At 55.0% G+C, this 25,126-nt stretch overlaps 1 protein-coding gene across 7 annotated transcripts in view; it reads right to left on the reverse strand.

Moving 5' to 3' along the window:
• The window catches only part of Vgll4 (vestigial like family member 4), a 119,039-nt gene that overhangs the window by 4,124 nt on the left and 89,789 nt on the right, over positions 1–25,126 (reverse strand). For 6 of the 7 annotated variants that reach the window (XM_004874844.4, XM_004874843.4, XM_021252215.2 and 3 more), the window contains 2 exons: positions 20,976–21,165; positions 35–257 (listed from right to left, as the gene is read on the reverse strand). In XM_004874844.4, the coding sequence (XP_004874901.1) occupies positions 35–257; positions 20,976–21,165 (413 nt within the window). Of the gene's footprint in view, positions 1–34; positions 258–9,535; positions 10,674–20,975; positions 21,166–25,126 lie in introns of those variants that run through there. The other variant, XM_087207179.1, reaches the window with a different exon arrangement.

Genomic DNA, 25,126 nt, shown 5'->3' on the forward strand with positions numbered 1-25,126 from the left:
CAGGCCCCTCCCCGCCCAGCGCAGGCCCGCGTACCTGCTGCCGCTCCACTGGCGTGAGTGTGGGGGAGAGGCCAGCTGCCCTGCCGGCATCCCCGCTGCTCTTGGTCAGGGCGAGGGGCTGCTCCACACCGAGGCTGGGCAGGGACGCGTACAGGTGGCTGCCATGCAGGCCCATGGTGGGGGCCACAGCGCGCTCGATGGGGCTGCGGCTGCGCTCTCGGGGGTCCTTCCGGCAGTCTCCATTGGTAGTCTTGTTCCTGGAAGAGAGCAGCGAGCCCTCAGGTGGGGACACCTGGCGAAGGGACGCCAAGCAGGGCCAGGTGCTGCTGTGACTCCTGAGGCCCCTGGGACACAGCTGGAGCCTGCTCCAGGAGGAAGGCACCACCTCCACATGCCCAGAGCATCATCAACTCTGCCACTGTGGGCACCGACCCCATCTTCCACTTCCCGTGTGTCCCGAGGCCACCCACAGCCCCCTGCCCAGGGAGGCATGAGCAGAGGAGAGAGCGGTGTCGGAGGGGACCTTGTGGACACTGCCCGTCACATGGACCCTGTGAATACCACCATCCTTTCTGCCTCGGGTCCCCCTTCAGTGTACCAAGTCCTCTGGCACCAGAGCCATCTTTCCATGGCCAGTGAGCAACACTTTCAAATAAAACTGTGGCAGATGAAGAGCTCTGAGCTTTTCTTTAAGAAATGGAAACTTCTGGGCCAGGGATTTAACTCAGTGGTTCTGGAGCCTGCCTCACAAATGCAAGGTCCCAAGTTTGATCCCAGGTACCAAAAAAAAAAAAAAAAAAAAAGATGGAAACTTCTCAGAGAAGCATAGTCCTCTCCATGCCTGTGTGCAAAGCACATGGTGACCCCAAGGCAGGGACAGGGGTAGGCAGGCAGGCGTGGGTCCCATCAGCCAGCCCTGGCCTGGGAGCACCTGTGGAGCCCTCGGGCAGCCTCGTGGTGCCACAGAGGGTCCTGAGCCACAAGGCACCACCTCCCAGGGGTCATAGTCAGGGACCAACACAGCCACAGGGCCGGAATGGAGGAGCACCTGGCAGCCTCACACTCAGTTTTCACTCAGGGTGACGTGGGGCACAAGACACGGCTTTATGGTTCTGCTCTCTGGCAGACCAAATAAAATGACTTCAGACCGACCAGGAAATAAATCTCCACCCTGTGAGGACAACCACAGGGCAGGACTTCTATCTGGCCAGTTTAGACAGCACATCCCAGCAATTCTCAAAGAATTAAGGTAAGAAAAACCACCCTCCCTCCTCCTCAGCACTGACGCTAGCATGTCCACAGAACTGCACCTTTCTGCAGTGACTCCAAGCTTGAGACATATTTGTGTGGCTGACACCCACATCCAGGGAGGCCACTGGGGCTGAACATGCACTGGCTTTTACCTGGGTAGGTATGATGCCTAAATACAGTTTTCAGGCACACTGTCATATTTGAGGAGTTAAGAGTTTTTGTAATTTGGAGACAAATGAAATTTAATTTTTGACTATGTAAACTGTTTCCCGGACACAGTGTGGAGCCCACCCTTTCCAGCACCCCCTCGGTTGAGTCCATGGCTGCAGGAGCAGTGTGAACCCAGGGTGGGATCCAGGCTTCTGACCACGTGACAGCTACAGTGAGACAGTCCTGACACTATCAGGGGCAGGAAGCCTGGGGAGAGGCCATAAAAGCTGCAGGCTAAACGCCCACTCCCCAAGCACCCAACCCGAGTCTGAAATGACCACCGAGGAGAGCCATGCCCAGAGGGTGTCCAGGGCCACAGGCTCACATGCAGTGTCCTGCGCTCCCTGCCCAGGCCCTGGGCTCAACAGGCAGAAATGCACTTCACAGGGGCCCAATGCTACAGAACAGGTCCTGAGACTGTGGCATTATTTTAGTAAAATTATTCATTACTCACATTTCCAGCTCACCCCACTGCTTCCTGGAGCTTAAAGACAGCCAGTTTTTCCCTGTCGCCTCCTCCATGAATCACACTCAACCCCAGAACTTCCTAGGGTGTCACGTGCTGTGGGGATGGGGACCCAAACCACATGCACCCTGAGGTGGCACAGGGACAAGCACACTGCGGCCCACCAGGCCAGAAGGGGCTCTGTGCCAAGGTGCCCACCTCACCTGCAGGGTGTTTCCGCTGCCAGGACTTAGGAGAAAAACTGAAGAGATGGACAGGAGAGTCCCATACACCTCATCCAGGACAGAGCATCCTGTGGGGCAGAGGCCACCTGTTCTGGAGCACTCTCTGAGCTTGGAGGAAAAACATGTCCCTGGCGTGCTGGGGATGGTGGTGCACGCCTGCAATCCCAGCTCTCAGGAGACTGAGGCAAGAGGATCAGCAGGAGTTCAAGGCCAGCCTGGGCTACAAAGGGAGCCTGTCTCCAAAAACAAAAAAGAAACGTGCCCACAGCATTTGGGAAAAAGTAAACCAGCCCCTGGGCAGTGAAGCTGTGAGGAACCGACCAGCCTGGCCCCTCCCACACAGTAACCTGGACCTCAATTCCCAGGGCCGGCGGAAGGGTGTGGGCGAAGACCTCTCTCACCGCCTGCCATCCACTGGGCCTCAGTCTGGGGTGGATATGGATGTGGGGCAGCTGCAGCCCCCACACAGCCTGCTGTGGCAGCAGAAAGCCCCTCCCAGTGCCAGGCCAACAGCACATTCACAGTGCGGGTGTACAGGTCCCCAGCAGCACAGGACCTGGACCACAGGGAGCGGGGAGCAGGCCCAGTGGGGCAGGGTCCTGCCAGAGCCCAAGTCCCTCCTCCCCTCCGGCTGGTGGCACAGTTGAGTCCTCTGCAAGCCTGCAGGATGGCCCAGAGACTCGCCCACATACCCACTGGTGGTGCTGGGATGAGCCCGGGCCCGAGGTGTGTGGGGCAAGTACTGACCACGGAGCCGCCCCTGCCCTAACACTAATAGAGTGGACCGGCCTCCGTTGGTCTCGAAAGGCTGCATCGGAGACTGTAGCCCGAGCTGTCAGCTCAAACGTGGTGAAAGTGCCGAAGCATGCACCTCCGGTACTGCCTGAGGTTCCTCCACCGGCTCCCGCTGAAGAAGGGGTGGGCTCAGTCCCGGTTCCATGGAATAGGCAGCACCAGCTTCCGGGGGCCTCCTGGCCTCCTGGCCTGCTCCAGAGGGGGACTAAAGAAGGGGGGACGCACGCCCCCAGGCCCCACCCCAGGGACTTACAGCACATTCTGGGGACACCCAGGCCCCTCTAGGGCATCGCGTGCTCCTGTTGGGACAGCACTCACAGAGCCTATGTGTGCTGAGGTCACAGACTAGCAGCTCTCGCAGGAATGAAAGGGCACTGGACATTTCAGAGGGAATGACCAGAAAGACAGATCTGTTTGTAGAAAGAATTCAAGCAGCATTTCAAGTCTGGGCCTGAACAGCAGCGAGATGTCACCTCCTATCAGGTATCACCTCCACCTCACTGCCTCCTCCCTGGTCTCAGTGTCTCCCCAAACTCCACACCAGGGCTGGCTCGTCACCCACTCCTCCCCGCAGGCAGGACCACGGCTTCCAGGCCAGCAGTAAGGTGTATGAGTGCGACCCCAGGATGTCCTGCTTGGGCCCCGCTCTGCTCGGTGCTGGTTCTGGTTCTGGACAGGAGTCCTGGCCACTGTGAAAGAAGCCCTGTGTCCTTGAGCTGGCACACAGAGGCAGCCAGCCACCCCGGGGACCTGGTGGCAAGAGACGCGTCACAGGCAGCAGGGAGCTGGGGAGTGTTCAGGCCACCCCAAAGGCCCCACTGACCCCAAGGCTGCTCTGGGGTCCCCAAGACCCATCAGTGGGGACACGAGTGGAGTCCTGGGCCTTAGTGAATCCAATGGCCAGCACACAGCTGTGGCCCTCGGCCAGCAGAGGAAAGCCACCTCCCCGCCAACATCCAGAGTCCAGGGCCCCATGCCCGGCCCCAGACCCTCTACTCCAGCCGATCAGACTGCTGCCCTGCCACTCACCCTCAATGGCCTCCCCTGGAGTGAGCCCCATGCACGCCGCACTGTCACAGGACGGCCAGGCACAGTCCCTGTGGTGTTCCATTCATCAGCTCGCACTCCTCCTCCACCATGGCCCAGTCATGCGAAGGCACCGCGAGGAGTGTGCCCACCTTTCAGATGAGTAAACTGAGGCCCAGTGTGGGTACACAGGAGGTTACCAAGTGAGTGGAGTGCGAGGGCTCTGATTCCTAGATGGCCAGTCCCGAAGCCTCCCTCTGTCCCTTTGTCACATTCCGAGAGGCAGCATGTGCGCAGGACCGGTGTCCTTTAGACACACACTGGTCATTCTGCTTTCCTCTGGGCGTGGCCATGGGCTGGGCTGGGCACCTCCCCAGATGCTTGCTTAGAAACAGTGTCTTTGTAGATGACCAAGGAAGAGGAGGAGGACGAGGTTGTCAGGGCCCTCCCTGTCCCAGAAGAACTGGCGTCTCCTTACTACAGGGGGTCTGGACAAAGTGACAGACACAGGGAGAAGCCACATCTGCAAGCCCAGGACACCGCGGCTGCCAGGTGCAGGGAGAGGCCAGAACTGCCCCGTTGCAGCCACAGAAGGCACCGCCCGGCCTGTGGGGTCACCGTGGGCCTCCAGCCTCCAGATGGGTGACAGTGCCCTCTACACCCACTGCCCTCGGACCCCTCAGGCAGCTCAGCTGCCACCTGCGTCCCGTGTGACATCCACCCTTCTCCACAAGCCCAGAGGAGCTGGGTAACGATGTAAATCTCCCCTCTGCGTGAGCAGTCACTCCACAGTGGCAAGGTGGGGCCAGCCAGCCACAGTGCTGCACTCACTCGGGGAAAGCTTCCAGTGAACTCAGGTGGAAGCCACAAGAACGAGGACACCATGTTAGATGATCTGAAAACTGGGTGTGGCGGTGCAGCCCTGTAACCCCAGCACTCGGGAGGGTGATGCAGGAGGATCACTGCAAGTTTGTGGTCGGCTTGGACTACACAGTGAGTTCAAGGCCAGCCTGAGCTGCACAGCCAGACCCTGTCTACGAACAAACGAACGAACGAACGAAAGAACGAATGATTTTAATTTAAAATATCCTATAATTCACATTGTTCCTGTCTCAGTGACTCTGTCTTTACTGTGAACACTGTTTTCGGGTGTGACCTGGGCCTCCAGGACAGGCCTCAGACCCAGTTCCGGGACCCTGGGGTTTCCTCCCTCTGGCTGCCAGGGAGCTCACCCCTGCCACAAGCAGCCCCATCAAGGCGGGCAGCCCTGTATCCCCCCTTCTCCCCACACTAGGCCAGAAAGCCAGGCAGCCGGGTTTTCGAGACAGATGTAAGGTAGAGCAAGTCCAGAGCCAGCCCCCACCAGCAGTCCCAGCCCAATTCAGGAATGGGCTTCCTAGACCCGCTGCCAGCCAGCCGGCTGCCCACACCGTAACAGCACAGTGGGCTCCTTGTGGCACCCAGAGGCTGGGCTCACTTCCGGGCAGCTTCTCCTGCAAACAGGTACTGGTTTGGTTTTCCCTAACTTCAATGGGTCCTGTATGTCTTCCATCAGGGGCTGCAACAACAGGAGAAACTGAGGTTTGAACGCAGGTCAACCTGACTGCCCTCGGCGCTGGCCACTGTTACCAGGAAGGCCGGGGTCTCTACCTGCGGGCCGGGAGGCTGGGATCCATGGGCCCAGCACACCTCGCTCCCAGACGCTGCAATCACGTGCCACAAACATGCACACATGGGTGAACAGAGACGCTGCTGACATTAACAAATATAATCTAAAGTTCTCACTGCTACTAAATCTGTAGTTGTTTTTGTCATTATGTATCCTCTCAATGAATGAGATCTCTAAAAACTACAACCACTCGCAGATTTTTGGCATCAGGCACAGTCAGCTCGGCAGAAAAGGGAAAGGAAGCTGCCATGCCTACTGTGGACACAGCCCTCAAAGACCGTCTGACTCTCTGCTGAGCAACCGCAGTGTCCACGTGTGGGGACCAGGCCTGCCGTCCTTAGAGGTCACACGGGACAGCCGGGACACAGGGAAGGCGGAGAGGCGGCCACTCAGGTGACCTGTGACAGGCTTCCCACGTGCCCTGCTGTTGGCACCACGCTCCGAGGCACAGGCTGGGCACAGGCCAGAAGAAGGCACTCAGTGCGCGCCAGTGTCCCCCCTGCAGGGCACGCCACCATCTTAGGGTGACAACTGAACAGCGAGTGAATTCTTAGGAGAAGCCAGCAGAGCAGCTCAGGAAGCCCAGGGCCATCTAGTGCAGGGGTCCCAGAAACTCAGGAGGACAACAGAGATGGATCGCAAGCCCCAGGCAGGACGGGTCTGGCTCTGTGTCCCCCACAGCCCCAGTCCACATCTGTCCAAGGCTCACCCCGTCCTTCTGCACATCTGCAGCAAGACGCTGGAAACTAAGACCCATCATTCACTGAAAACACTGGATGCTATCTTAGCCCAAGGGAGAAGCCTCGAGACACAGTGGTCACCAACAGCAAGGCCATGCAGTCCCAGCAGCCACAGGAGGGCGGGGCCCTGCAACCAGCACATTTCGGGGCCACCTCTCCATGCTCGTCACTGACCAGGTCCCCTCATCAAGGACACCTGCCTTCCTGGCACTCAGCAAGGGTGTGTCCTTCTCCCAGTTTCCGAAAAGCCTTTCTACACCAGCATCATCATGCCCAGAACTTTCCACACTAAGCCAGAACCCCGAACCTCACTCTGCTCCCCGGCCTCGTGCCACCTGCTCACCCAGGTTGCACATGTGCCGGAGCCTTAAGTGTGGCCTGAGTCAGGCCCACTCCCAGGGTCCCCAAGGAGTGAAGCCAGAGACAGGACTCAGCCCTTCATCCGCAGCACAAATCCCTGCCAGAAACTAGGGCACATGGGCTGCATGGGAAGATCCAAGGCCAACAGGACAGCCGGCAGCAGAGGTCCTATGACGCCCAGGCCTGGAGCAGCATGTAAACACAGCCACCTGTGGTGCTTCTCTCTCAATGTCCCCAAGACCCTCGCGCTCATCTGCAGGGCTTTTGGGGGCTCACAGCTGACTTGCAAGGTGGGGCCAGGTCAGAAGAGGGGGGCCGCTCGGGGCGTGGCCTGCAAGGCTCCGCCCCCTCCCTTCACTGTGTATCAGGTCTGCCCTCCTGTAGCAGCAGCGCCCGCCCCTCCACCCAGACCCTTCCACCGCGCAAGGGCTGGAACTTCAAAACTGAAGCCAAAATCAACCTCTCCTTTCAGGTGCAAGGGTCTGGCGATGAGGAAAGTGACAGGACCACCACCCCAGAGGCCAAATCACCTCGGCACCCCCAACACACGGAAAGTGCATGGTCACCAGAAGCCTCCTGGCCTTTGTGCTCTGCACACCGAGTTCCCACACATGTCTCTGCCCCGCGTGCACTGCCAGGCACGTCCCAGCCCTTCCTTCCTGCGCGCTTGCTGCGGTGCCCCTCCCAAATACGTGTAGGTGCAGGCATATTCCCATGGAGGCTGGCAGTGAAGTCCCAGATGCCTCTGTGGACCTTACCATACTGGGGGAGAACCTCTGATTCGATAAACTGATTCAGAACTAAACAATTCCAAAGCTGAGTGTTCTTTACAATTCACCCTCCTCTGACCCAAGAAACTGCAAACCAACAATAAAACCTGCCGTGAACTTATGGCAGAACTATGCTAAATTTAAGCACTGAGTATATAAAGTGATGAAATATTCATCTAATAAAAGATTTTGGGTTTTGGGGGGATTTTTAGAAGGTTTCATTTTGTAGTGCAGGCTGATCTTGAATTCACTATGTAGCCCAAGCTGGCCTCAAATTCACAGCAATCCTCCTGCTTCAGCCTCTCCCAGCTAATAAAGGATCTTAAGGTACCTACCATGTAATTTTTCTTTTTTTTTTTGAGACAGGGTCTCACTATGTAGTAGTCCAGGCTGGCCTCAACCTCTTGGAGATCCTCCGGCCTCAGCCTCCTGAGTACTCAGATTACAGGCATATGCCACCATATCTGGCCCATATACTCTTCAAAGGACATGGTGTCTGTGAGCAGACTGTGTGGCACATCCATGCTCAGCATTTGGGATGATCGTCACCTCTGAGTGCAGGTCTGGCTAAACTCTATCTTCCCCCCAAATAGAGGAAAGGATTAGCTAGTTCTAAAAACGTAGATGGCATTATAGAAATAATATCTAAATCATTTAAAGATTATTTTGAAGACCCTTAGATGCTTAAAAAGGCTACTAATGTACTGAGAAGGGGGGCCCCTTACAGGACTCCCACAGCTTCTATTCTTAAAGCAAGGTTAAAATGATCCTGACAGGTGGCTTCCTTTTTCTCTGAGTTAAAAAACTACTACTGAAATACCTTCATTTTCAAATTCTGCAAAGAAATCAGAATGAGCGGGGCCTCCTGAGTAGCCCTGCCAGTACCTAGCAGTCCCCACCACAAATCACAGGTGTGGAGAGGGGGCAGGGCCTGAGCAGCGAGTCCAGGACTGGAGCCAGGGCTCTGAGAACCCCTAGGGCCCAGAGAGCCATCTCCACAGCCCCCAGTGGGACTGGACAGGGCCCAAAGAGCACACGACTCCCTACACCCCTCCGGCGGAGGTGAACTTCACCAGTCCTTCATTTCTAAAACTGATGTCTGCACTGTGGTAACGTATACATAAGATGCACCTTCCCACTGTTTGGGGGACCAGGGGGCAGTATGGGGACGGAATCCAGGGTCTCACACAGACCAGGTGAACGCTCTGACACAGACATGCACTCCAGCTCTATTTTGACAGTTATTTTTTTGAGGCAGGGACTCGCTAAGTTGTCCTGGCTGGCCTTGAATTCAAGATCCTCCTGCCTCAGCCTCCTGAGCGGCTGGGATTACAGGTGTGTACTACCACCCCCAGGTGTCTATTCCCCACTGCTCTGTAATGCTGTGTAACACACTGCACCTGAGCCCCTGTGCTCAGGGCGGCTGACCCACTGTGCCCCTCTGCTCACTCAGCTTCCTGCAACCCCCAGGAGGCGGATGGGCAGACAGTGTGGCAGCGGCACTCACTGCCCATCACTCCAGAAAGGTCGGGGAGGGACCCGAATGGCACTTTCCGGTCACCGGCCTCTGCGGCCAAGTATTTGACTCCCTGGTCATTTTAAGGACTCATTAAATCAGAAACACCCCCTCCTCTGGGAGGCGGCGGGCCTGGCAGCTGGATGGCCCTGTCTGCACAGTGGCCCATGTGACAGCCGCCACCCTGCAGCAACCTGCCTGCCATCATGTGGGCTGTGACGTCCATCCGCCCACCCCGGAGGACGCAGCCCCTCCCGCAGCCCCTCCCACAGCCCCGAGCCGGCCCCTCGGGAGGGGTGGGTAGAGAGGGGCAGTGGAGAGGGACAGCACAGGGAGGGCAGGACGGACAGACAGGAGGCACAGGGAGGGAGGCTGCTGCCATCCCTGCCAGTGCATCCTCAGGGCCACCGCGCCCAGCTTTAAATGAATCCCAGCTGAACATACAGGGCTGCCATCTGGTTTGCAAACGGCAGGAGAAGGGAGTGAAATGAAAGGCTTCAGCACTAACCTCACTTTAATCATTGCCAAGGAGCACGGAGCAGCCCAAACTCCTCCCTCCTCCCAGAAAGCGGCTGGACTGGGACTAGGCAGCCAGCGCCCGGCCAGGCGGTGCCCCGCCAGAATAAGAGTCCCTACGAGGCGGGCCCAGGGCAGGGGAAGCTCCTCGCCCGGCGGAGGCTGGCAAGTCCCTGGAGGGGCCGCTTACAGGGGCAGCTTGCCAACGCGTCACACGCATCACTACAGTTCCACTCGGTGAGAAAATGGATCTGCTGTCAGAGTCACGGCCCTCCTCCTTTGTTTCTGCGTCTTCCACTAGAGGCTTTTACAAAAATCGAAAATGCGGCAAACAAAACCCAGGAGGGGCAGGCTGGCAGGAAGGAAAGGGGGATCAGGGACCTCAGAGGCCCCCTTCCCTCCAGCAGGCCACCTGAGTGCCGCAGGGCAATGTCCTGTATCCTTTGCAGCACTCCCAGCTCCATGGGACAGGGCGGTGCTGACCACAGGCACCAAGACAAAGCCGCAGCCTGCCTCAGCCTCACAGGAGCCTGAGGGGGCGCGAAAGCTGCCCAGTCTGCAGATTTCGAGCCAGACCCTGGCGTCAGGCAGCCCACAGAGGCAGAACACCAGGGAGCCAGGCAGCAGCTCACAACCTGCCCACACCTGAGCTCCTGCGACCCCAGTAACACCCAGCTCTGACGCTGGTCACCGTCTCCTTTAAACTGGGTGCCAGGGCTTTAAGAGAGAAGGTTAAAGCCCATCGTGAAAGGATCACTTCTGTTCTGGGGAAAACCCACTCGACCCCCGCAAATGACTCAAAGCTCGTCTTCCATGTCCTGCCCAGACACAATGTCTATAGCAACGGTGTCCACAACACTCCGGATCTCACGAGTGTAACTTTCTAGTAAACGCTACATCTGTCAAGCCACAGGAAACATCTGGTAAGCTGGTTAATAAAAACAGAGCTGCAACTTCTCACTTCAGAGGCTACTAATGGTACCCAAGAAGAGACTGGTCCCACACACCCTGAGATCCATGGGAACCATCCGTGAGGGGACAGGGGAGAGGACGGAAGCCAGGGACACTGCGGCCAGGAAGCTGTCAGCCTGTGTCCTGGCCCCGCCCTTTGGCTCTGCCCATCGCGGTGGCCACGCCTTCCCAGGGCCAGCCCCTCCCCCTCCCCTCCCCCATCATCAGCAGGAGTCGGGACTACAGGCCGGCAATGCCCCACCTGGCCATGAGCACCAGGCCAGTCCTTCCCATAGCACGTTACAGGCTTTTCCTCTGAAGACTTAGTGATCGAACACCTCCAAATTAAAAAAAAAAAATCTGTATTTCAAAAGCACTGTGAAGTTGGAAAGCAAATCACATCAGTTATTCTGCTAACACAGCTGACACAAGATCTGTACTATGGACAGCTTTACCATGTCAACAGAAAGAAGAGGAACACTGTAACTGATTTTAAGAGGTATAAACCAGACCATGGTCACAAAAGGCCAAGTAGCTATGGCCAATGCACATATAAAAAAATTGTTCAAGTTCCCAGTAAAAAGGAAAGACAACACAAAGCAAGACAGATGGCGTTTTCTCTGTGGGACTTGCAAAAATTACATAAATGACAGGGCCACCTTGGGGTGATGCTGAACAACAGGTGGTGAGCTCAGCTTGAGCAAAACTCAAATTGGTCAACCCTGGACCCCAGGCCAGCAGGGGCTGGAAATGACACCCTCAGACCCCAAAATTCTGCCTCCCAGAAGGGGGTGTGTGACTTATGAACAAGGATGGGGACGTTCAGAGCTGCACTTGCACTTCAGGGAGCAGCTGTGAGACCTTGAAAGTCATCCAAATATCAGTATTTGTTAGCACGTCCTCCTGGTTCTTAGCAACAGAAAACATGGCCACTTAGCGACAGATAAAGGGGGAATTTACTGGAAGGAAACTGTGATAGTTCTTGGAAATGAAAGAAGCAAGTTGAACCACCAATTCTTGAAAATGGAAAAAAGGAGGCAGGGATCTTGAGAGGGCTGCACGTCCTGCCTCTGGCTGGAGTGGCCCTCAGCCCTTCCCCAGCATCAGCGACACCCAGGAGCAGCTCCAGGCTCCCTGCTCGGTCACCTTCACAGGCTCCGCACGCCCACCACCTGCCAACCGGCGAACCGCTAAGGAGTGAGTCACACCAGCCCGAAGGTGCTGGCACCGTCGTGGTTATGTATCAAAGTCCCCCAACACACACACACACACACAAACCCCGCCAGTTTCCAGGGAAGCACATTCACCAAGCACTGAACCTGGGGGTACCAAGGTTCTGCAGGGAGAGGGAGAAAGGTGGCCCGCACCATGAAGGAAGGGGGAGCTATCAGACTTGCTGGCTGGGAGCACCTCGGGGACAGTGACAGAGCTGGGAGGAAAAAGGACTTCAGGCATCTCATGGCTGCCAGGAACCGAGATTCATGCCACACACTGCAGGTGGCTTAGCCTCCGATCCTCTGCCACCTCCTCCCCTGCCACACAGCAATCCTACACACTTCCTATGTCACGTGGACACTCCCCACTGGCACACTTGGACCAGGGATTCTTCAGCTTCACCACAGGGTGGGAGAGGGCATGTTCCGGGGCAAATGGAAAGAGAGCTGTGCCAACCATGAATGGGGACTGACGGGTTTAGATCTAAAGTGTCCTCTAAGTCTTAAGTTCCGAGCCGGGGCTTTTGGAAGGTGACTGGATCACAGAGCCTGTGCTCATCAGCAGCTTCATCCACTGACAGTGCAGAAGTGGGGCCCAGTCGGAAGAGGCGGGTCACTAGGGCTTGACCTGGAAGGGTGTGTTCTGTCCGCTGCTCCTCCCTTTGAGCTATTTCCTGACCACCACGAGGTGAGCAGCTTTCCTCTGCCAGGCCCTCCTGCCATGCCCGCTCTGCCTTGGAGCCTGCTGACCATGGACTCCACTTCCCAGAACTGTAAGTTGTCCTTTCCCTTGGAGGTGTTGGGTATCATGTCCCAGCAATGGGAAAGCAGTTAATGCAGGGCAGGCTTGGCCATGTGTGGAACAAGAAAGGAGTTTTTTTTCTTTTCTTTTTTTTTTGGTACCAGGGATTGAACTCGGGTCCTTGCGCTTGCAAGGCAGGCACCAGAACCACTGAGCTAAATCCCCAGCCAAGAAAGGAGCTCTTAAAACCAGTTCTGGCAAGGCAACACTGAGTATGAGGTGTGCAGGTCTCTAGGTGTGGGGATCGCGTCTCAACCAGAGAGAAAGATTGGGCAACCACGGACCTCCAGTGGCCATTCAGGCCATGAGCTCTCACGGGACGTCAGACAGTCTATACAGAGAGTGTAGCACCCGGGAGGATGGTTCTGATCCCCATCCTTCAGTCTGGTTTGTCCCACTAAAGCTCACACTGACACCTGACTGCTGACGTGGTGGTACTGGGGGAGGGATGCCGGTGCTGGGATTAATAATGTCTTTCTCCAGAGATTGCACCAGCTCTTATGGAAATAGGTTGGTTTTCATGAGAGCAGCCAACTACCCGCCCCATCCCTGCTTGCCCTTCTGCTTTTCCACCATGTTATGACACAGCATGAGACTTTCATCACCTGCAGCCCCTGATCTTGGGCCTCCAGCCTCAGAAACTGCCAGCTGAATAAACATCTCCTCATGACAAATTATACTACCTCAGGTATTCTGTGACAGCAATGAAAAATGGACTAAGACAATGAGTGTGAAAGATCTCAAAAGAAGCTGATGACAAAAGTAGCAGGGGACCCGACAAAGCAAGAAAGGGTCAGGAGACCCAAGGGAGGAGAGAGAGCTACGCAGGAGAAGCAGGGACAGAAACGGTGACCCGAAAGAGGGGAGCAGGCTCCACTTGCCCCCACTTTTCTGGCCCAGTGAATTTCCCTGAAGGCCCCACCAATGACAATGTCACGTCACTCCCCAGCCCCAGCCCCAGCCCCAGCCCCAGGGATCCCACTACCATCTCGAGTGTTCATTCAGCTTTTTAGTCCTGGAGCTTTTCATCTGGAAGTTTACGATGACAGCATTCTGAATCTGCACGAAACGCTTGTGTCGTTAGGTCGCATTCGGGAGGCAAGTCTGCCCCATAGACTGGTCAAGAGCAGTCTCACAGTAAAGGAACCAGGCTTCCAGACAGCACGGCCTGGGTGGCATAACCAGGGGTTTATCTTCCCACAGCCTCGAGGCTGGGTCCAGCAAGGGGCTCTGCCTGCCTTGCACTTGGCCACCTTACACTGTGTCCTCCTCTACCGCGAGGAGACAGCACAGGTGTCTCTTCTTACAAGAGCCCCGATCCCACAGGCCAAGGCAGCTCATAGCCCCACCCAACCTCGTCAGCCCTCAGCGCCACCGCACCAGGCTGGGGGTTCACAGATGCATTCTGAGGGGGGGCAAATTCAGTCCACGCCCGATTCTGCGGCCAGTGACCTGACTCTCGACTGGACACCGATGCTGTGCACTGATCAGCCACAGCTGGCATGTGCCAACCAGAAAGCCCGGGCTCATGCTGTGCAAACTCTGACCAGGGAGGTCCTGCTCCTCGGAGCACCTTGCAGGGGCAGCAGTGATAAGGGTCACTTGGGCATGGAATGCAGCCAAGGAGCTGCCTGCCAGGTTGGGCGACACCGTAACCACTCTCTGATGGCTCAGTGACCTGCATAACAGGGGCGGTGCGAGTTCAGCCCCAGAACTGAGTCTGCAGCAACTGAGCCTGACGAGAACCGGTCGGCTCCTTGCACTTGGTATGGCTGGTGTGAGCATCTGTCCTGCCTTCTTGGGAAGCCTGGCTCCCTCATGCAAGCTGCAGCGTGCTGGCTGTCAGCTCGAGGGCCTGGCCAGGGTCTGGACCCCTGACCAGCATGGCGCCCAGCTGCTGCCAGGCCCTGAGCCCCACCACACCAGGTCCTCTCATTATGCTCTGGGGACAGTCTGGGGTGGATCTCAGAGTGAAGGGCAGAGTGCGCATGTTCAACCCAAAGCCTCGGCAAAGCTGAGCCAAGCACTGCCCCTGGTTAAAGCTGCCCAGGCCACAGAACCGAGGCTTGGAAGCCACCTGCGGGGTGGCACACCCTTTGCAGGCCAAGTCTAGAGGAACAGGAAACAGCCACCGCCACCCACTGAGGCCACCTTCTTGGCACCTGTTCTGCTGGTCCACAATCTGCTAGACGAAGGGACACACTACGTGTGTTATCAGGGGAGCCCGGCTCTGCACTGCAGGCAGAAACCATCTGTGATGTCACAGGGCAGGGCCAAGCTTAATGCTGTGCCTGTGCATAAAGAGCTGCAATCATGTCCAGGCCTGGAGGCAGCATCCTGGAAACGGCCTTCTCAATCCCACAGCCGCAGGGCCAGGAGAAGCAGAAGCGGCAGAGTCCTGTGCTGAGCGCCTGCCTTCCCTGGCACCTAAGGGGTGTCCTTCCGGAGAGTGGCTCCTCACAGCCCCAGGGCCCTGCACCCTCGGGCACTGCTCGGGACGAGGCCCTCCGAGAGGTGAGGCTGTCGCCACACTCATAACCTGCACCACAGGGACTCAGGCTGGCAGCCAGAAGGGGACTGCCGCTGCTCGCCTGTCCTCGGACCCCAGCCCACACATCTCTGAGGAGCAGGAGGCGACCCGCCCACCGCCTCTGTCCCCTCCGCACAGACTCTGCAGCCATGCTGCTGAAAGGGCTGAGGTTAGCGAGGAGCAAGGCTGGGAACAAGGAGGCCTTTGTTCCTGCTCAACTGTGAAAAGGAGAAAAGGCCTCCAGCCCGACAAACAAGAAGGCCACACAACCCGGGCAGGCCTGTGACCTCCGCTTAAAGGCACCACGCCCCACCGCTGCCCAACCCTCAGCGTGGACCAGCGCCCTTCTGGCTTCGCTGGACACCACAGGAGGGGAAGGAAGGTGGGAGAAAGAGAGGCTACGAGTATCTCAGTCTCTGAGTTACTTGGGGAAACTGAAACCAAGGCCAGAGAACCCTCTTCCTTGCCAGGAGCACCCTGGGGGTGACCCTGGGGGTGAGCGAGATACATGAAGGTGGAGAGGAGAGGGCTGGGCTCACTCTCCTTGGCCTGCACTGTGCCCAGGAGGGAGTAGCAGGGGGAGAAAGGACAGAGTCTGAAGGAGTCCATGCAATGGCCTTTAGTTCATCAAATCTGAGAGGAAAAAGAAGGCATGCCTTCATTATTTAAAGCAAATTATGAAGCATTCCAATTTCACTGGGCACAGTGGTGCACACGTGCAATCCCAGCTTCTTGGGAGGCTGAGGCAGGAGGATCACAAGTTCAAGTACAGCCTGGACAACTTAGTGAGACCCTGTCTCAAAATAAAAACTAAACTGCTGTGGGTGCAGCCAGTGAAAGAGTCCCATGGTCCAATCCTCAGGACAACAAACATGCACACGAAAAGCCCCAGTTTCAGTCTTTTAAGCTTGAGTTACCACTGGCTTGTGCCACTAATTTAAAACTGCTCTTCCCTGGCATACTGAACACCCTTGTTTAGGGCGGAGGGTATGGCTTGGTGGTGAGCATTCACCTAGCACACACAGGCCCTGGGTTCCACGCCCAGCACAGCCAAACCCTAAAACCAGAAGGTACCCAACTGTTCTTGGGATCCGACCAGGCCACAGCCCCTCCTTCCAAGGCCATGCAGGCAATCTGTGAGTTCCGCCCCGAGCTGGGGCCAGAGCAAGGTCCCCGCAAGTGTGCTCCCCTAAGCAGGAGCAGGCCACCCACTCAAACCTCACAGCCCCCAGACACAGGCTCTGCAAGCCAGCACATGGCCACTTTGCACCTGCATCTACTGCCCTGCTTGCTTTCAGATGTTACAAATCTGAGAAATCCAGACTCCACCAGGTCAACCATCACATCATTACTGGCAGAACTACCACCAGGCCCAGACAATGAACTCTGGCCTGGGAGGTGGCGGAGTACTATGTAGCCATGAACAGGAGCAGGGAGCTGGCTAGCATGTTCCACCATGTACTGCCAAATGAAGCACCAAGGTCACGGGAGAAAAGCAGACTCCCTTGCATGTGAGCAAGAAGCAGAGCACAGCATTCAAGCATTGGCTCCAGTCACCAAAAAGAAACTTGGAGGATGGGCCGGGGATTTAGCTCAGTGGTTTCATCGCCTGCTGCACAAGTGCAAGGACTCAAGTTCAATCCCCAGTACCAAAAAAAAAAAAAACTCAGAGGATGGGCGGGATGGAGGCACCAAGTGCCAAGCATGCTTTAATAGTTGCATATTCAGAAGCACACTAAATGTCCCCCGTGCTCAAAAAATAAAATTAAATCAACAAAAACGAGGAAAGTCTAAATTCAATGCAAGCAGACATGAATACATAACACGATCCTGGCGGGGGAAGTAAGTGGGAGTCACGAAGGAACTTGATACTCTTGACTAATACACCCTGGTGCAGAGAAGAAATGCTAACTGCAAACAACGCTGAGCTCTGCTGTTTGTCAGAGCGCCATGGGCGCAGTGATTCAGAAATGTGCTGCTCGAGAAGGACACAGGCAGGAGTGTGGCACTGGGCATGGTTTCACGGTGGGGCAGAGAGGTACACAGGGATGGGCGCAGGGCGAGAGGGGTGTGTGTGTGTGTGTGCGTGCGTGTGTGTGTGTGTGTGTGTGTGTGTAGTCCCAGACCTCCTGGGTTCCCGGGCCTTCCATGCAGAAGCCTGCAACAGTACTGGCCCATGGTGCAGCCCAGTATTGCCACTGCCACTGCCATGGGTGGCCAATGACCTTGAAATGCAGCTGGTGCAACTGAGGATACAGATTTCTAATTCTGTTTCATTTGATTTCTTATTCAGCAGTGCTGGGGTTGGAACCCAAGGCCTGATGCTGGTGAGGCAAATGCTCACCACTGAGCTGCACACTGGCCCATGCTTGGGCTGAATTTAAATGTAAATTTCACAGAAGGCTCCCGAGAATAGGGGACGACCCAAGTCCAGCAGTGGCTACGGTGCAGTGACAGAAAGGTACCATGTAACATTACACAGCCACAGTGGCTCCCCAGGGAAAGACCCAGGGCTCCCCAGGAACACGTCAACCCCCTGGCCAGGCAGAGGGTTAGAAGATGAGCTCAGGATGTCTGGGCCACCAGCAAACAAAAAACATGGTCAACAAGAACAACAAAACAGCCAGAGTGGAACAGGGTACAAGAGCCGCGCTGAAGGGCACAGCCCTTGGATAGAGCAGGGATCCCCCGAGCACATGGAAGGGCAGTCAACCCAGGAGCAGGGCCATGACAAAAGAGTGCCTTTTGGACATTTCCAGAAAGGAACCCCACTCCCGCCCACCACTGTGGGCACCCCCTTTCCCAGTGACAGGCGGAGGACTGACCTTAACACCCTGATCTCAAGACCTGTCTTAAGATATATATCTCTATCGCTTCTTGGCCTTTTGGCTAAGATCAAGTGAAGATACGTATCTCTCCACGACACCCTGTTAATAAGAACATTAAAAACAAGTTCAAGTGGCCCAGGATGTGAGGGGCAGGTGTGAGGGCCCAGCGGCGCCAGCAGAGGTCCCTGCAGGAGCTGGAGAATCGCTTTCCTCCCCACACCCACACCGAGTCCCTGCCTGGCTCCATCCCCATCCCCATCCCCATCCCCACGTGAGGGTGACACAGACCACCACCAAAACCTGCAGCTTTGAGCCCCTCTTCACTTCTTTGAGAAAGAAACCCAACACATCTTCACTGCACACTGTGAACAAATACTCATTCTCTCCTTCCGGGGACAAAGGCGCTAAGGCTATTCCTGTCCCCATCACTATGAGCCCATAATGTATTACAGAAAACTTATTAGACAACAGAAATAAAAAGGGGAGAGCTGCTAATGCTCGAGCAGGAAGCATTTTAGCACACCACAGTACTTGTGTGCACCCTACACTGCGAGGGAGCGGTCACTAGGCTCCTTGGAAACATAGCAGACACTGCCAACCTCACTGATACTATAGACAGCCGAGTTAGGCAGAAATATTGCAGGCAAGCAGGCAGGGCTAGGCCCTGGAAGAAGTCAGTGCAGTGGATGAGAACATGACAGCTGTAGGTGGACACATCTGTTGAAGGCCAGGCCTCAGGACAAAGATGGCGTGACCACACCTACTTCCCCGGGGATAAACCACAATGACTGACATTCTACATGGGCATCAATCACCGGGTGGGCAACCAAGACCTCAGCCCATCCCTCCAGGTCAGGCCCTTGTTCTTTCCACGCACGCTTGCTACGCGATTTGCTGCCCCATTGGATTAATATTACGGAAGCGACTACACCTGTAATCTTACTGCTTGACCAGTTTTCTTCCACCTTATGCCCACCTCGTGATTTTGCTCTATAAATTTCTTTGAGAAGTGGGCTCACAGGCAACCCCCTTTCTGAGTCCCCTTCTGTCTCTCTCAGACAGAAGCTATCTTTCCCTCAAATATTTCCTACTCTTAACACCTCCACTGTTCCTCAAATTCATTCTTCGATTTTAGAGAACACGAACTCAGCATAGCAGGCATCCAACAGGTTGGGAGTTACAACATTTCCCTTATATTACTTGGAGGTGCTTATATCATCCCTGTGTCATTTTAATCCATATCACACAACCAACAAGGGGCCCCAGAACAAACCGCACACCAATCACCTTCCTACCTCACAGTTCAAAAACTCTCCCACGCTCTACACTTAAAAATGGTTACAATGAGCCAAGTGTGGCGGTGCACACCTGTAATGCCAGCACTCAGAGGCTGAGGTAGGAGGATCACAAGTTTAAGCCCAGCTTAGGCAACTTCGTGACTTGGCAAGACCCTGTCTCAAAAACTAAAAAGGAGGCCGGGGATTTAGCTCAGTGGTTTCACCTCCTGCTGCACAAGTGCAAGGACCTGAGTTCAATCCCCGGTACCAAAAAAACTAGAAAGGGTTGGGATGGAGCTCATTGTGCAGGCCCTCCGTTCAACCCCTGGTACCCAAAAAAGTATCCAAAACAAATAGATTCTGATGATGCACGTTATCGTGTCTTTATCACAATAAAAACAGGAAAATTCCCTTGCGGACGGATGCTGAGCTTAGGTGCCACGGACTCCACATTCCGGAGACAGCCCAGTGATGGCAAGCACAGAACTTAACAATTCTGTCAATGGCAACTGCAGTGCCTGCCGTGGGAGACCTGGGCTTCCTGGTCACCCCAGAGCCACCAAAGAGCCACGGGGCACAGGCGGCCCTGCTGTCCTCACAGCATGGAGCGCCCTGCCCGGCTGCAGAGCTGCAGAGTCGGGACAGGAACCAGCAAAGCAAGGACGAGGACATCTGACCCCTAGTCACACTGCTAGGCTCCTCTCCCCCCTTCCTTCCAAAATAAACAAAAAGGCTCTGGGCTTGGGAGACAGGGATGGGAGGGAGTAAGAAATTCTCAGTAATAAAAGAACAAACTCCAGCCTCAGAGGCTGGATTGCAGAGGGCTGCCAGCCTTCGAGGGCTCATTGTTCTGCAGGCAGCCAGATTCCTGATGGAGCAGATTCCAGGGCTGCAGGCTGCAGGCTCAGCCTGTGACTAACACTGCAGTGATTTATCTGAGGATAAATACCTCTGTCAGTGTCTCATGACTACACACCAGGGCCAGGCAGATTGGAATGCAAGGAATGTGAGGACTGAGGACTGGGCTGTGCCATGCGGAGCCTCCGCCTCCAGGCAGGGCCAGGGTGCACCTTCCTGCTGGGCTGGCTCCGCAGCATCCTCAGGACTGCATGGAAAGGCCGGGGCCAGGCTGGGGCCAGCTGGCATCTTATCTGTGCTTGGGGTTCAGCTCAGGTGGGGACAGGGAGCAAGCCCTTTCTAGCAGGACACACAAAGTCACTGCTCCCGTCATCGGGAACCCAGGGGGAAGCCGTGCTGGGCACAAGAAGAGGGTGCGAAGGGGTGGTGCTCCAGCAGAAGCGAACCATGCCACCCACTCACAACTGAGGAAACTGAGGCCTAGAGAGTGAGAGTGGCTTGAGCCAAGATGGCAGCTAATGTTGATGGCCAACTGAGGACCCAAGTCCCAGTCTCCTGGCACTAGGCCATGGGCTTCAGTAAGCTGGGACATGCCACCCAACCATGACAGCCTGCAGTCCCATCTCATGAGGCCTCAGGTCCGCCTGTGGGGCACCGGGAAGAAAGCTCACATGCTGTGCAGACCCACGTTCCGAGGTAACAAGGCCACCGGAGTCTGCACAGCCACCTGCCAACTTGGGGACACACAGGTCAGTGTCAGTATGCACAGGCAGGAGTCCGTGGGCAGCGTCACTCAGGAGGGACACACAATGGGCCCATGGGTTGGCAGAAGGAAGACTTCCAGACTCCAAGGGCTGTAACGGCAAATGAGCCCCTTCTGGGCCTCACACCATAGCTCAGGAGATGCCAACCTCGTCACAGGCACGAGCTGCAGGGACACCAGTCCCGGCCTGAAGCAGAGCGGGGACTTACAGGTGGGGGCTAAAGATGCGGCCCATCTTGGTGATGTGGTCAGCTTCACAGTCCAAGTCCTCGTCGCCTGGCTCCAGGCTGAACTTTCTCTTGCTGGGGCTGATGGGGGGCGGGCCAGTGCGGTGGGTGCCCAGGGCAGAGGTCACCGGGAGGGTTTGCATCCTGGGTTCTCCCCTGAGAGCAGCTTCACCTACGCAGAAAGAGATGAGGCTGTGGTCAGCAGGCGGGACAAGTGGCCCCATCCCGGTCCCCAGGCTCCCTGCCCGCCCGGGGCCTTGCAAAACTACTCCCAGTGGAAAGTTTTCCACAGCTGCATGGTAGCCTGCCGAGCTGGGAACTCGGTCTGGGACATGTCACTGCCAGGCAACACTGACATCAACGTGGTCTTCAAGCCCAGTCCCTCTTTAGGGCAGAGTTTAAGACAAAAAGTTACAACAGAACAGCAGAGGGGAGAAAACCAGTACTTGCCGTCAACAGTCTGAGAAGTTAATTTAAAATGTGGAAGGCCTCTGCAGTGTAGACTAGAACCTTCTGCCCTGCACCTGTGCTACCTGCTCTTCCTGTGTGCTGTTTTTATTATGCTACTTTCTTTAAGAATGAGGAAAATATATGGGCTAACAGTTCACATTTGCTCCTGAAGTTAAAAGGAATAAGAATACACTGTTTAGGGCTGGGGATTTAGCTCAGTGGTTCCATTGCCTGCCTCACAAGTGCAAAGACCCAAGTTCGATCCCTGGGACCAAACAAACAAACAAACAAACAATATACTGTTTAATGAGTAAACATTTTATTCTTATTAAAAATGGTATATGAAAAATATCAGCACAAAAGTTTCAACATGCAATTTATCACAGCATGATACATAGGTGTGGTTCTCAAAACATGTTTCAAAGGGGGGCCAGGGATTTAGCTCAGTGTCACCACTCCTGCTTTGCAAGCGCCAAGATCCTGAGTTCAATCCCTGGTACCAAAAAAAAAAACCAACGTTTCAAAGGTAGACCCTCAACTTAGGTGTCTTTTGTTTGTTTGTTTTAAACAGGGTCTCAATATATGGCCCAGGCTGGCCAGGAACTCTGGATCCTCCGATCCTCCTGCCTCAGCCTCTCAAGTGCTGAGATTACAGGGCTTTGCTGGAGTTCTAATTTTGATTCAAGCTGACTTCTTAGTACTTTTCATTAAAACACTTTGTACCTCATTTGGAATGAAAATTAGCATGAGCTTTCTTAATAAATAAAGGTTTGTGTCATCTAAAATTCACAAACGAGAGTCATAATTACTTCAAGAAAAAATCCTGTAGGGCAGCACCTCCATTTCCCACGAGGAAGAACCCTCTGCTTATGTGGCTGGTGTGTCTCTGGGCCCCGACCACTCTGTCCCTTGGCCAAAGGCTGACCCAAGTCAGGAGGATGCCAACCCCACCACGGCCCTGGGGCCTGAGAAAAGAGGCCTTTGTGTGCTGCACTGACTTTCATGCCGTCACAGGCTGAGGACGTTTTAACAGCCATTTACTTCAAGCACATACGACAAAGGGGATTTTATTAGGCCGAGGAGGGAGGGCAAGGCCTTCTGAGTATTTACCAGGAAAAAACACAAACTCTGCCAATTTAGTCAGCAAGACATAAACTCGAAAATATACACTGACCCACAACACACCTCCAGGCTGGGTTTCTTTTAAGGATTCTGGCCCCAAAGCAAACTGGAACTTTCCATTTTAAATGAAACACCTAAAACATAAGCCCAATGCCAGTCGGCTGCGCTCACGATAAGGTAAGGTTCCAGGTGGCCTCTACTTCCTCTTTAGTAACTTTTGACTTTAAAAAACAAAGCAGTACTAATCTCTGAACCTTGATAAATTAGAAATTATTTGTGATAAATTATTTTATAATAACTTATAGTAATTTCAGAATAAACTGGGTATGGTACACTTGCCTATGATCCCAGCACACAGGAGGCTGAGGCAGGAGGATCAGAAGCTTGAGCCCAGCCTGGTAACTTAGCAATTTAGGGAGACCTTGTGTCAAATTAAACAAAAAAGGGCTGGAGATGTAGCTCAGTGTGAAAGGCCTGGGTTCAATCCCCAGTAATGAGGGGATAAAGAGTGAATTGCTGCTACGCAGAAAGAAGAGTTCACAGGAATCCTCAGTAAACAGATTTCTGACCCGGGGTGGGGCAGACGGGCTGCTTGGCTGGGCCACACCCTCCGGTTCGGGGGTCAGAACCGCCCCCCAGCTTGGCTGTGCCTCTCCTGGGTCAGGGACAGGGCACACACATGTTCCCTCTGGGCTCCTCCTGGACACACAGACCCACATTCCTTCCACCCCTTGGAACACATGACCCAGGCCCAAGCGCCACTCAATCACAGAGTCAGGGACCTACGAACCGCCTAGTGCCTGCCTAGAAGCCCTTTCTGTATCATGTGCCACATTCACAGTGAGACCCAGAGCTCGAACCCAGAATGGTGTGCCCAACGCAAATGAGTCTGGAAACCCAGGAAATGAAGCAGCTTCCAAAGGCGTCTCTAACCCCCAGCCTCCAGGCCTCCTGACGCGTGTGGGTCCCAGGACAGAAACCCAGCAGGTGGCTCCCAAAGCAACCTCCACCACTGTCCTGCAGCTTGTCTCTGTGCCTGTCCACCGTCTCCAGCAGCCCCTGACTGCACCTGCACCCCACCCCGCAGCTGGCCCCCAAGCTGGCCCTCTTTTGGAGACCTCAAATTTCAACCCTAAAAGTAAAGCCAGATCAGGGAGCGGTGGCGAACACGGATCATCGAAAGCGCAAAGGTTCGCCATCTGCTGCCTCCTGTCCTGCAGGGGGGCAGCTTATTCCCCAGTATCCCCGAGCATAGAGGGTGAATGGCCCCACACTGTCTCCAGTCACAATGCGTCAATGGTATCAACGGGTAACGAGGCAGGCTGGGTGGGTTACTGCCCTTTAGGTTTCCTTAAAAGTCAAAGATGGCACTGGGCATGGTGGTGCACGCCTGCAATCCCAGCACTCGGGCAGCTGAGACAGGAGGATCAGCACAGAATGAGACCCTGACTCCAAAAAAACCCCAAATTTTAAGTCAAAGATGGTATAGAATAAGGAATTTTCAAAGCTCTATTTAAGAACATATTTATATGAAAAGCTCTTACAACTCCAAAAGAAAAAGCCCAATGAAAAAGTCAGAAGGGACCCGTGTAGACATTTCTTCAAAGATATGCAAATGGCTGATAAGAAATGAGAAGGCTGGAAATCAACCAGCCAGAAGACCCAACAAGCCTCACCATGAGACACCGCATCACACCCGCCAGGACAGCTAGAACCAAAGCTGGCGAGGAAGTGGAGCAGCCAGAACCCTGGCACCCTCCTGGTGCCAACAGAAAGTGGTACAACCAGGACGGGGACATTGGGCGGCCCTTCAAGGGTTCGCCTTACAATCCTGTTCAAACGAGACCAGCGTGAGACTGGTACACAAGCGCTCACGGTGGCACTGCTCAGTGCAACCAAGTAGAAGCAACCACAGTGGACGCAGAAGTGCGAAGGACATCATCACTCAGCCCAACGACAGGACTGAGGAGTGACCACGCTAAGGCATGGGCGGACAGGGAACCCAGGACGGTGAGTCCACAAAGCCAGAGACAACAGGCCACAACTGCGACAAGTCCGGAACAGGCAAATCCAAGGCAAAAGACAGCAATCACATGCTGGGGGCTGGACAGGAACGGGAAGCGACAGCCAGCGGGCGCTGGTTTCCTCTGGCGTCAATGAAAATGTTCTATAATGGATCTGAGCAAAGCCACATAGCTCCACGCTGCAAACCACACAAGTGTGGCCCTCAAGTGGGTGAATCACAGACCTCCTGGGTCCTCTCTGTAAGGGTGTCACCTGCCTCCCCACTAAGAATGGATTCATAAGGAGACGACCAAAGACCCAATATTATTATAGCCTTGAGTCTCTGATTTTTCACATGCAGCTTAAATGAGAACAGGCATCCATCCTTGAGTTTACTCTGAAACAAACACAAACCTTTTGTTATTGCAGTTACAGCACTCTACCAAGATGGACAATTTTTTAACCTTTAGGTACTAAAAAAGATGTCAAATCAGAGAGTCCCTGAGGGTGCTTAGGATGCGGATTCACCATTCCTATGTGTGCTGAGTACCTATCAC

This window comes from Heterocephalus glaber, unplaced genomic scaffold (genome assembly GCF_053883595.1).
Source record: "Heterocephalus glaber isolate CG9 unplaced genomic scaffold, H.glaber_assembly_v1.0 deba00000768, whole genome shotgun sequence".
Classification (NCBI taxonomy): domain Eukaryota; kingdom Metazoa; phylum Chordata; class Mammalia; order Rodentia; family Bathyergidae; genus Heterocephalus; species Heterocephalus glaber.